At 30.7% G+C, this 13,705-nt stretch overlaps 1 protein-coding gene across 1 annotated transcript; it reads right to left on the bottom strand.

The window, feature by feature from the left end:
* Positions 1 to 4,138: 4,138 nt before the first annotated feature.
* Positions 4,139 to 13,124, bottom strand: LOC126738257 (uncharacterized). The gene is made up of 5 exons (XM_050443498.1): positions 12,992 to 13,124; positions 6,512 to 6,735; positions 6,232 to 6,448; positions 5,359 to 5,502; positions 4,139 to 4,709 (listed from the first exon to the last, which is right to left on the bottom strand). The coding sequence occupies exons 1-5, from the start codon at positions 13,056 to 13,058 to the stop codon at positions 4,423 to 4,425; spliced, it is 939 nt and encodes a 312-aa protein (XP_050299455.1). The 5' UTR covers positions 13,059 to 13,124; the 3' UTR covers positions 4,139 to 4,422.
* Between the last annotated feature and the right edge of the window lie 581 nt (positions 13,125 to 13,705).

Genomic DNA, 13,705 nt, shown 5'->3' with positions numbered 1-13,705 from the left:
TTCAAAAACATAAAAAGAAAAGCATAAAGACCAACTTTGTTTCTAATACATAAAAAGAATGGCATAAGTAACCATGAACATGGGCACTTATGCTGTTCTTTTTATGGAATTAGCTCAAACCATTTGAACGTGTGTGCTTCTTGTGCCAGCTATAGCCGCATATGCTTTTCTTTATATGTATTTACAGGCCCACATAATTTGTTGAATAAGCGTTAGTCGCAAATTAATAATTGGTAAGAGACGACGGACGTTCGTGTAGGTGGCTTTAATTTGTTTTGCTCTGGTTTCTCATTTTGTTGGTGTTTTTTTGTTGTTTATGCAATTGTGATGGAACGTAAAATGGTAAGTAGTATTAATGTTTTTATTATTTTTTTTTAAGTGATTACAAATCAAATGATTGCAATTAAAAATATTTCATGCTTTTATCATAATTATGGGACTAAAAGTTGGTATTAAGACATAGGTTCTTATCATGTTTTACCGAAAAATTTTTAGTGCAGCTACTAATTTTAACTATATAGGGTGTCTCAAATTCGGGGAGGGTGTTTACATACGGGATCTCAAAAACCGCAAGAGTTACAGGGCCGATTAAATGGAGGCAAAATTGTGCGTTTTGGACTTTTGGAAGAAAATACCTAACGTTTTAAAAAGTAATAAAATCCCGAATACCTAAAATATATCCTGGATTTATAAGTATTCGAAACTAATATCCGAGATTTCCGGGAAAAACACGACATTTGACTAAATGGATTTTATTTTGTATAGACTTTATTCTAAGAGATACCTACTTGAATTTCATAACTCCTTGTTATGTAAAACATGTACTATAGGAGACTTAAAAGTCATGTCCCTATGCTGTGTCTTACAGTTGGCATTCTTGCTAAGCATGCCTTAATACTATCAACAGGAATGGTCCTTTCCATATTGACATTTTCATTTGACAATTTTCCTAAGCGCTAAGTTGTCGTGTTTTGCAGTTTTCCATATAACCTGTAAGGTGATGTGTAGGGATATGACTTAAGTCTCCGATAGTACGTAAGTACCACATATTATCATTTGTGAAAATTTTGTTGCAGAATATTCCATCAATATCCAGTATGCGATCGTGAAACATTATGGCGCTGTCTTTGAAAACTTCAAGCCCAAATACTGTCCACACCAACACCACTGATGACAGTGATAACAGCTTTAATGAGTTCTTGACATCGGATGTACTGAATGTGAGTGTACAAGACATTAATTTATCTGTTTTTGAAAGATCAGACTTAAACGAAAATATCGAAAACGCCGATCCCAATATTATAAGTAATAAAGACAATGTTAGAACCCTAGAGGAAAATGTCGAGAATAATATCGATTTATCTGAAAGTGAGGTATCGTCAGAAGAAGATTACTTTGCTGTGGTTGCTGGTATGAGAAAAAGAAAAAGATATGTTCATTCCAAAGAAGAACGTAACAAGATTAGAAAAGCGAAAAAAATTCAATCTTACGTTGTACGGCCACCTTGCAATTGCCAAAACAAGTGTAAGGAAAAAATTATAAGCGAAAGAAGATTGGAAATAAATAAAAAATTTTGGGCTTTAAATTATGAGTCAAGAAAAACATTTATATCAAATATGTGCGAAGAAAGTTTAGTTAAAATACGTAAAACAAAAAACCACAGTACCTTCAAAAGAAATAAAACTATTTATTACTTTTTAAAGACATCAAATAATGAACGAGTTAAAGTATGTAAAGAATTTTTTGCTGGTACACTTGGCTGTAAAAAAAATAATGGTTCTCTATTAAAAAATATAACACCTCCAAAAGACAAAAGGGGAAAACATAATAACCAATTAAAAAAAGTAAATACAGAGAATATAAATTTACATGTAATGTCATTTTGCCCTACAATATCGCATTATCGAAGAGAGCATGCCCCCAAAAAGCTATATTTGCCTAGTGATTTGACAATAACAGGTATGCATACAAACTTTTTACAAACTTATGGTCATTCGTCCTGCAGCTATGAATCTTACCGTAAAGTAGTTGTGAATGACCTTAATATAGCATTCACAAAACTAGGGCATGAAGAATGTGAGAAGTGTGAAGCTCACAAACTTCATGAAGTCTCTCATTCGGAAAATGAGACCGATGAATGTGGTGAATGTTCTAACCATAAAATCCATTTAAAAAGGGCTAATGATGCTCGACAAAAATACAGGGCCGGCGAAAAACTTAATTCATCTAATGACTTACATGTAAGTGTGGACTTACAAAAAGTTATTATGTTGCCTCATTTGGAGGCGTTTAAAGAGGTTATATTCACTCCCCGAATAATTGCATTCAATGAAAGTTTCGTTCCTTTGGGGAAATTTAACAAAAAAAGACCGCCATTTGCTGCAATTTGGCATGAGGGAGTGACTGGAAGAAAAAAAGAAGATATCACTAGCACATACCACAATTTTTTAACCACTTATGCGAGGGACTATGAAAATATAGTGTTTTGGGCGGACAACTGCACCGCACAAAACAAAAACTATTGCTTGTTCAGCTTTTTAATTTACATTATAAACTCAAATGAAATATGTGCAAATACTATAACATTTTGTTATTTTGAACCTGGACACACGTTTATGGCAGCTGATTCCTTTCATCACCTTGTGGAAAAGCAGCTTCGAAAGCAAGGTCGAGTTTATGATTTTCAAGATTTTTGCGATGTAGTTCAAAACTGCAGTTCTGTTAAACCAATCGTAAAAGAGATGAAGAAAGACGATTTCTGTCACTGGCCATCGCTAAGCTCTACTTACCAAATTAAGTCCAAGTCGGTATTGATACGAGATTTTAAAGAAATATCAGTTAAACGTGGATCAAAAAGCTTATATTTTAAAAAAGAAATACATGGGACAGAAGACATTTTTGAGTTTTTACCAAAAAAATTTTTAAAAGGAAATTCTCAACTAAAAAAACCAGAACCTTTGGATCAAAATAAAGGCATATCTGTTGATAGAAAAAATACTATTAATAATAAATTACTTAAATTAATGCCAGAACATAAACAAAATTTTTGGAAGGAACTGTCAGTTAACCAAAATAATTAAAATATTCCTGTTGATAATGACGAAAATGATGAATAAAAGCTGTTCCAAATAAAACCCAAATTTTAACATTTAATTATACTCTAAGGCATTTTAATTTAAAATTAAGTTAAGCAAATATTTTAAGAGAATAAATCTTATGTTTTTAAGTAATAAATTTACTGTACTAATCTCTATATGTATTTTTCCTTATAAATTAGTAAAAAAATATACTTTTTTTATTATTTAGGCTTCTTTCAAATCATACAATGCAATTAAAATCAAATAGAGCTTAAGCCTATTTTACTATGTACGTTGTAATCTGTATGGGTTTATAATACTTACCAAGAAAAGCATATGTACCGATTAGGCGATATATGCTTTTCTTTCTAGGGATGTTGTCATAAAATAAAAATTAGATACCCTTATGCTTTTGTTTTTTCTTATTTTTGAAAGAACTTTTACATATTTAGAGATAATATTTTAAAGATATAGTTAAACACATGCAAGGAATTCAGTAGGCAAAAAAAAACCGTAGAATTTGCCATAAAACGAAAGACTTTTAATAAAATACAAAAATAAAACTTTAAATGCGTTTTTCTCAAAAGTAGCAAAATGATACTTATGCTCTTCTTTCTTAGCACGGCAGTATAGGTTAATGTAAGCTTTGATATATATATAACTTTTTGGTATTTTGATATAGACGGCAACGCTGTATCGCTACAAATATTTTTGATCGTTGGATCACCAGCTAAGATCCATGATGCCAAATTTTCAAAAAATCATTCTATTTTCCGTTCTCCGTAAACGTCTAAGGTACCATTAACCATCAATCACCCTGTATGCCTTATGGGGCATAAACATTTTTTTAGAAACTTCGAGTTATTTGCAAACTTTCGTAGTTTATTTACTAATAAAAATTTTAAAATCTAAGCTTTATAGATTAGCAAAAGTTACAGTGGGCAATAATGTCTCTACGTAAATTTTTAATTTCTAATCTTAAGTCTTGCATAACTACCAAAAGCATAATGGAACCTTTTCCAAAGGAAACTTCCTTAATGTGAGCTAAATAAAAGGAACTATTTATTTATTTTCTTTATTGTATTTTATTATTGATATCTTGAAATAATAAACACAATATATTAACTAATATAATATGTATACCTTTTGCATATAATATGGCTTGTACAAAAACGTCTCCAACCTATATATATTTATACACATACATATAAAATTGGTGGTAGATTTGTTTACTTAGTGTGACTAGCGCTATCATTTTCAACATCTCAATTACATATTTGTGTATGATAATAAATCTGATCAACTTTACTTTAATTTAATAAATAAAGTCCAAATTAGTCTACACCTATTCTTCATCCTCCTCCTGGTGTATCGGCTGTTGTTTCTTATTCGACTTCGTCCTAAAATTAAAGAGTCCAGCGTTCCTCATCATGGCGGCAGCGTAAGGATCACCAAAAGAGGTAGCGTGAGATGTGGCAACGCCTCCTTTGCCTGTTGAAAAAGAGTTGGCTATGGCAGTGGCAGATCCGGGATAGCCAACATCTTCTCCTTCAGTAGAACGCGTTCTTGATCTGGCCGAAGGGCTTCCACCGATGAAGATCGGGAAGAAAGCGTTGTAGGCAGGGATGCCACCTGAAAATATGAATTTTAATTTAGATTATTAAGAAAATATTTAAGGCGTAATAACAATTAATGAAAAAATTATTGTTATTTTAATAATAATTATGCGCATCATCGAAAAAATGTAATTTAAGATGTAATTATGAACATGTTTTAATGGTAATTAGGAATATAGTATCAAACATCATGCTAAGTATATGGCCCATCCAAAGAAAGGAAACTGAAACTATACAATTATTTTTAAAGGTACTTTTTTATCTTTATAACCAATTCTAATCCAATAAATATCATAGTTTGGCAGAGTTTTTACTTTTGAATATTTCCGATGTCAAGTGTCTAACCACAATTAATTCATATGTCAATATTTTATTAAGTGACGTTAATTTTTAATTAACCTAAATAATCCCTTTACCAAAAAAGAATATGAAGCCTAAATATGCCATAGACCATTCCTTTGGGATATATCCTAAATTCATGCTTTATGAGCCTGTTTTTTATGTTTTGAAATAATTTTATCGCAATGGTAATTAGATTACTTAATTAAACTAGTTTTATAGTATGTACAACTCTTCATCCTTCTTCCAGAACTCGGTTATAATAGTTGTCTAGAGCCTAGATGTATAGGATAAGAAAAAAGGAAATCAAATGCAAATAAAATTACCTCTTCCAGCTCCTCCAAAAGGCCATGATACAGGAGAATCTTCTTCTTCATCATCTTTTTCAGCGGGTAGAGCAGGAACTATAGGAACAGTTGTAGTAGGCCTCTTAGCTTTACCAATTTTTGTACGTTTAACAACAGCGGGAACTACAAAATTAAGTTAATTTATTCAAGCAATTTACAAAAGAAGACACCTATTTATTTAAATGCTACAATTAGAAAATAGCACTTAAGCAGCAAAATTTAACATCAACAACCTTTAAGTGTATGGTTGGAAACATGTCGCTTCAATATATACAAGTCAAAGGAAGACTGCCTTCTGGTAATTAGAATGAGCTTTCTTTTTCTTTTTATTTGCACGAAATTTAAGCCTACTCAATGAATATAGTTCCAATCAGTAATGTAAAAATAAATCAGTATTTAGTCGCCTTAACTCGATCGTGTCCATCGATAACATAGTCAAAATTGAGTTATAGTCAGTATGTCCAATAATTAATGTCAAGATCTTTCAGTTTAAAGGAACAATTTCTTAAAAATCTATCTTGTACTCTTTTAATGGCATAAATATGAGATTTGTAACAGGGAGACCAAACAGGGCGAGCATAGGTCAAACCAGATCGTACCAATGAACAAAACAAGACTTTTAATACAGAACATGAAAAATCACCACTAATATTAGATATAAAACCTAAAGTTCTGTGTGTTTTTTGTATAAGTTGTTCAACATGTGGTACAAATGATAATTTGCCATCCAAACTGTTTGCTATCCAACGAATGTCAAGTTCTTTTACCTCCGTTACTCTTTTTAACATAGTAGAACCGATGCTACAATTAAATTAAATTGGATCGCATTAATCCTTAAAAATAAATATTTACTTTTAGAAGCAATGGCTGGCAACTTGGTGGTGGAAACAGCCACAGTTTCGGTAGTAACTTCATCAAGAGAAAACAAAGTTTCCTGTTCACCATTTCCATTATTCTGATGGTGATCGATTACTTCCTCAGGTTCAGTTTCGTTAATTAAATCAGCTTCTTGGTGGCTGTAAATGGGCTGTTGTTTTTCAGTTATTTGCTCTTGATTACCATCACCAAGCTGAAATATTTCATATTTTAAATGAAAATTTTTTTAATGAAATAAGGAGCAAATCTGTAATACCTCAATTATCTGTGGCACACTCTCTTCAACATCTGGCGTTTGTGGATTAACTGCTGGCTCTTGAGGTATGAAACCTCCGGAAAACGAGTTTGTAGCTACGGTATCTCCTACTACCATGGCGGTCATTTGGCCTGGAGGCAGATATTCATAACCTGTATTTTCTCGAACGTATCTTGGGTTCGAGTAGTAGCTTCCTCCTAGTACATAAGATCTAGGATAATATCCTGTAAAAAAATGGAAATATTTTTGATGTAATTGAGAATAACAAAAAATGCCAAGTTATTAAAACTGTTTATTTTCCTTCCGAAAGAGCTTTAATTATTAAACCATTTTATAATGACATTTAATAATAGACCGTAACTTCGAAGTTTGAGACAACGTTTTGTCTTCAGAATATCAGAAATCTTGTCTTTTTGTAATAAATGCTGCACTTAAGTGCAATAATCTACTACCGAAAGGGTCCATGACCAAGAACAATTAGAAGAATTGGTTTGTAGTACCCTAGAAGTGGATTTAAAACTAGACTAGAGTGTTATTAGTATTTGGAAAAAAATTTCAAATATCTTCAAATATTCTAAAACTCAGGAGATGTAATGAAGAGTAAAGAGTTCGAAGCAATAGCGATGGATTTCCAAAAAAACCTCCCTATACCAAACATTACAACCAACGATGTATATTATAAACGACAACTTACTTTCTGTTTGTTTAATATTTACGTGCTGTCTACTGCCGACTCCTATTTTTATTGTTACCCCGAAAATATCGCAGCTAAGGGATCAGAGGAACTTATTTCATTTTTGCATGATTTTATATTTTCGCAGTTAGACTCCAGTGTGAGGGATTTAGTAATATTTTGCGACTCATGTGGAGGTCAAAATAAAAAATATAATTTTTTTAAATTCATTCATTACGTAGTTATTCGTACACACGAAGACTTGACAGCATAAAAATGATTTTTCCAATAAGAGGCCATTCTTATTTGGAGGGTGACAGGAATATGGGACTCATTAACCAGCGGACCATAGCTGAAACTGTTGAAGATTGGTTGAACGAAGTTAGGAGAGCGTGCACAAAACCTAGCCCATTTAAAGCCACAGAAGTAGATCAGTCCTTAATTCGCCAATGGACTCAATTTCTTTCGGCGAGTTTTAAAACAAAATGCCCATTTGCTTCTAGACCTATTCGCGAAATATTGTGTGAAGCCATTCATCCTCAATATATTTCATTTAGAACAAACTACAATGGACCCTTCTGAACTTCTGTGATTCGTACCATCGCTATTGTCCCAACTGATAATATAGCAGAAACCCAAGAATTTTTTTTGCCCAACAAAAGTTATACAGGTAATAAATTTATATTTATACCTACTAGCTTTTCTTGATTACTTTTTTTTTTCAGATTTGTTGCCAATTAGTCTGGAAAAGTGGAAATACTTGCAACAACTGAAGAAGTTTTGTGGTGACGCTGCCAAACATTTTTTTGAGAGACTTGCTCACAAGACAACAAGTGAAGGATTAAGAGTTAAGAAGCAAATGGAACGAAAAACTGTAGACAAAAAGTAAAAGCTGCGAAAAAATGCGCTAAGAAAAAATAAAATAGAAGAGATAATTCCTATTTTTATGACGTAAATTTCTTACTATTAATGTTTATTTGGATTTAACTTGTTGTAGTAATAGTTCGTAGTATTATCTACTTGACTTATGGTGGTCAAAAAAAATCATTTTTGACTTTCATCGTTTTTGTTATTTTTTTTGTGTACTTTCGATCAAATGATGAGAAAATAAAGAAAATAGAAAAAACATAACAGTCTAAGAATAATTTTATCGTTTTCAATGATAAATGGTAACCCGTTGAAAAACATTTTGATTTAAAATTTGAATTATATGATTCCAAATTTAGTCTTTAAACCTTAAAATTCGTAAAGTACAAATTTACTTTAAGTTTAGTTCAGTTTTATTGTCAATTATTTATAATTTTAAAATTAGTTAAGAATGTATATAAAATGGCATTAAGACTTTATATCTTTTGAAAAATATTCACTTAACAATAGAAGTTACTTAACAGTTCACTTAACAAGAAATGAAGTGCGATGTTTGCAAGCAAGTTACGCGAACATTTAAATGTGACAACTGTTTGAAGAGATTGTGTAAGGGTTGTGCAGCTCTTACGTCCTCTGAAGTAAAAGTGATAGAATTAAAAGATCGTGTTATGAAGTTCTTCTGCAAAAATTGCAATGACTTTCACGGACTTAAACTTTTGAATGATCTTGTACAAAGCAAGCAAGAAATAATATTAAGTAAGGATGAAATAATCTCACTTCTTAAGCAAGAAGTAAAAGACTTAAAGTCAAAAATCGAAGCGATCCAAGCACCAGCAATACCATCATTTGCAGAGGTTGTAAACAACAAATCATCCATACCAATAAAAACAAAAAATCGGCCAAACTTAATTATAAAACCGAAGGGCACACAGGACTCTCAAAAAACAAAAACCGATATAATGGAGAACATCAAACCTGCAGACTGGGTGATTACTATGAGGTAGAGGAAACAAAATTACGGAATCCGCAGGTCAAAATAGTTGGATATCCTGCCAAGAATAAATCAGCAACTGAAGAAATTGAAAAATCTATAAGAATGCAAAATACATTTTTTAATAATGAAGATTCATTTAAAATTACCTTTGTGAAGGAAACTAAATTAAATAAATTAACCATCTTCGCCGACTGTTCCCCAAACCTCTTTAAAAAAATCATGTGGACCAAAAAAAATATACATTGGATGGGAAGGATACTCTGAATATGAAAATTTAGCAGTAAAACAGTGTTTTAAATGTTGTGGATATTACCACAAAAGTCCAGACTGCCCAAATGAAACCACCTGTTCATACTGTGGAAGAGAACATAATCGAAAGGACTGTCACTTAACCCAAAATAAAGAAAATAGGAAATAGCGTGAATTGTGAACATTCAAGTAAAAAATATAAAACGAACCATAATCTCAAACATGATGCCACGGATTCTGAATGCCCCACAAACCTATATTATCTAGAAGTATTAAAAAGTAAAATAAATTATGGCTAGACAACAAGAAGTGGAGCTGCTTGAAACGATATCCAGTGAAATTTTTAGTGAAACTGTGGAGCCTGTAGAGATCTGTGGTAAAATAGACACAGATAAAAAACTTTTAAATATAATGCATGTTAACATAAGAAGTGTAAAAAAAAAACTTTGATGAACTGTTACTATTTTTAGAGACTTTCAAAATTTCTTTCTGTGATGTTATAGTCCTAAGTGAATGTTTTCAACTCACCTTTTTTTTAGAATTTACTATTCAAGGCTTTACCACTCACAATAGTAATGGAAATATCACACGAAATCATGGTGTTCTTATTATGGTAAGAGACAATCTAAATGCTAAAGTGGCATTTCATGAACTTGATTCCACTAAAATAAAGGTGGGTCGAATAACTTTGGAACATAAAAATGTGCACTATGAAATCTCTTGTATCTATCGATCTCCTCACTCATCTATTGAAAATTTTGTACAGGATCTTAATGTATATTTTACAGAAAAGTCAGGAAACAAGTCAAATAATGTTGAAATTTTAGTTGGAGACATAAATAATAACCTCTTAAATAATACTGATTTAAAGGTGGTAAATTACATTTCAACATTAAGTTCATATGGTTTTCAATCACATATAAACTCAATCACCAGGCCAGAATCAGGTACATGTTTAGATCATATATTGTAAAGAACAATAATAAAATAATTAACATTCACACAAAACCGTATATAATAAATTATGATATAACGGATCATTTTCCAATAATGTTAAATTTTTCACATGCTTTAAATATTAAGAGAATAGAAAATATTGTAAAAACTGATGTTAAAAATAAAATAAATTACATAAAACTAAATTATTTATTTGAGAATGAAAATTGGAATGACGTGTCTAAAACAAACAATCCAGAAGAAGCCTATACACTTTTCATAACCAAATTTTTAGAACTTTACTTAAAATGTAAAACAACATCAATTTTTTACAATAAAACTAACAAAAAATGTAAACCCTGGATCACAAATGGCATTATTGTATCAATAAAAAAAAGAGATAGATTAAAAAAACAATTACAAAATAACTTTACAGAAGAAAAAGAAAGAGAGTATAAAAGATACCGTAATAATTTAAAAAAAATAATTGACTACACAAAAAACCTTTACTACAAGACAAAAAAAATGAAAAATAACTTAAAAAAAATATACGAAATATTATCTGAATATAACAATAAATATAAAAAACAAAATAAAATGCCTATTAAAATTCCCATGGAAGCTAAAAATAATTGCAATTTAAAAGAAAAAGCAAATTTTTGTAATGATTACTTCTCTAAAATAGGCCTCGATATGTACAACAAAATACCAAACTCCTCAAATATATTTCAATTAAAAAATGCAAATAACTCAATGTTCTTAAGGCCAATAGATCACAATGAATTAATATATTAACTCTTTAAAAAGTAACAGTGTTCCGGGACATGATGGTATTTCAGCAAAACTAATTAAAAAACTTTACATTTATCTAATTGAACCCTTGACATATATAATAAACTTAATCTTTAAAACCGGAATTATTCCTAAATATTTTAAAACATTCATTATAACCCCCATTTTTAAATCTGGAGACAAAAGTTTAATTGATAATTACAGACCAATCAGTACAATTTCTAATTTCGCAAAATTGTACGAAAAGTGTTTAAGGGAGCGACTAGCCGGGTTCTTGGATAAAAATGGACTTTTGTCTGAAAACCAGTTTGGTTTTTCTTTGGGCTTGAGTACTGGCGATGCCATGCACAAACTCATTGAATATGTAAGGTATAAATTGGACTTAAACAAAAAGTGCTTAGCAGTATTTTTGGATCTGGCAAAGGCCTTTGACACGGTGCCCCCACAAACAGCTTCTTGATGTCCTCGAGAAAAACGGGGTGAGGGGTCCCGTGTTAGAGGTCTTTGCGAACTATCTTGTGGAGCGGAAACGGTACGTTAAAATAAATGACACTTTAAGTGACCCGTGTACAGTGAGAATTGGGATTCCACAGGGGACCGTTCTGGGACCCCTGTTGTTTATTCTGTACATCAACTCACTTACAACTTTAAACATAAACGGTATAATTATTTCATACGCAGATGGTACTGTTGTTGCTTTTGACGGAGATACGTGGGAGGAAGTAAAAAAATGTGCTCAAACTGGAATTATGCTTGTAAAAAAATGGCTTGATAGATACAAATTAACATTAAATGTCCAAAAAACCAACTATATTGCATTCTCAAAGACTAAAATAAATCGACCATTGTTCACACACTTAGATATTTAAAATCTACCAGATAAAATACAGGAAGCATCAAATGTAAAGTATTTGGGAATTATCATTGATAGTAACATGAAATGGGACTTACATACTGCACATTTAACAAAAAAATTAAATTTCCTAGTCTACAAATTTTACACTATTAGAAATATTTTAGACAGAAATATGCTTATAACCATATACCAAAGTTTAGTGGAATCAATACTAAGATATGGAATATTACTCTGGGGCAGTATGCATTACAATTCTTTAAATCCTCTTCAGATAATGCAGAATAAAATATTAAAAATAATCCTTAAAAAACCATTCTTATACCCTACTAAAGAAATTTATAATGAAACCTATATAAACATAAGAACTTTATTCTGTATAACTGTTTGTTGCTTCATACACAATCGTGAAAATATTAGATATCCAATAAACCATAACCAAAACACTAGATCTAATGAAGATAATCAACTAATTCTTCCTGTATGCTATAGTGAGTTCGGAAAGAGATCCATTAAATTTATAGGACCAAAACTGTACAATTTATTACCTAAACATATTAGAAACATCAAAAATAAAAAAATTTCAAAAATAGTGAAGGAATATATTGTAAACAATCTTAATAAGTTTAAGTCTGTTGTATCCAAATATTAGTAGATGCCTTCCTTTGTTAAATTGTTTAGGTACTTTATTATCTCACTGTTATTATTTTAAAAATATACTTAGGAGCTCATATTAATGTATATATTTTTTCTTTAAATAAGTTGAACAGAAGAAAAATGGTTATTGTACACTGTTCATTTATTACTTTTCATACAGATGCTTGCATCTAGGGGAATATAACTGCATAATTTTGATATTGTAATAACTTATTTTAACTGTGTAACTATAATATGATGTTATAAATAAATAAATAAACATAAAATTAAAAAAAAAATAAATACATGCGCGTAAATAGGCAAGTAGAGTAACCAACAAAGAGGATAAATAATAAGAAAAAATCACAGTTTTGATGATTTTTTAGTAAGAATTTTAAAACTTACAGACGTTTTTAATGACGCAATTTTTTTTGCTTAAAAAATACAAAACTTTAAAAAAATTAAACCACAAATCCGTACCTGATTTTGGAAAAGCATCGCTCAACCCCACCACAACCAACAAACACATAACCTCAAAGTACTTCATTTTGCATAAAAATTAAACAAAATATATTTAGCTGAGACTTGTAAGATCTGTTAGCTTATAGGGCACTGTTTGAGATTTTATATTTCGCAACTTTGCTCCCACCACTTTTTCAACCTGTCTATTAGCACATGTATAGTCCTATTTCACAATTAAACACCTTTATTATTGCCACGTAAAATTGTTTGTTTTCTTATAGTTCAGTCTTATATTATTACTTGTATATTCGATGTTTAAATATCAGTATAGAATCTATTAAGGGCCCATTTAAAAATTTAAAAAATAGTAAAAAAGATTATATTTATAAGAAGTCCTTAATGTTGATTTCGACTATATATATATTAAGAGGTATTCCACCTGGCAGAAAATTAAGGATTCACCATACGTTCGGATTTATAATGTGTGTTTTAGTATAGCAGCTAGATGGTCATTTTGAAATTTAAATTAAACGTCTTCAGTAGTTTATGTGGCTGTTTTAGCAGGAAAACTGTGCTCTTCCTTGTGCACAGAAGGGTGACAATGGCATATTAAGATTTTTAAAGAAAATCTAATTTATCAGAATTTTACATTCGAGTAATTTCGAGTTTTAACAAAATTGAGCGTAAATTGTGATTGATTTTATTTAAATAGATTTTGCTAGTACCTTTTTG

This window comes from Anthonomus grandis, chromosome 7 (genome assembly GCF_022605725.1).
Source record: "Anthonomus grandis grandis chromosome 7, icAntGran1.3, whole genome shotgun sequence".
Lineage (NCBI taxonomy): Eukaryota > Metazoa > Arthropoda > Insecta > Coleoptera > Curculionidae > Anthonomus > Anthonomus grandis.
This window is presented reverse-complemented; position numbering and strand designations above follow the sequence as displayed.

Bases quoted from the DNA above. Each gene is read 5' to 3' on its own strand.
- LOC126738257 (XM_050443498.1), bottom strand. From the start codon at position 13,058: ATGAAGTACTTTGAGGTTATGTGTTTGTTGGTTGTGGTGGGGTTGAGC. The intron at 6,736-12,991 runs GTACGGATTTGT...ATTTTTTTACAG, and splicing joins CGATGCTTTTCCAAAATCAG to GATATTATCCTAGATCTTAT. The intron at 5,503-6,231 runs GTAAATATTTAT...TTAATTTTGTAG, and splicing joins GCCAGCCATTGCTTCTAAAA to TTCCCGCTGTTGTTAAACGT.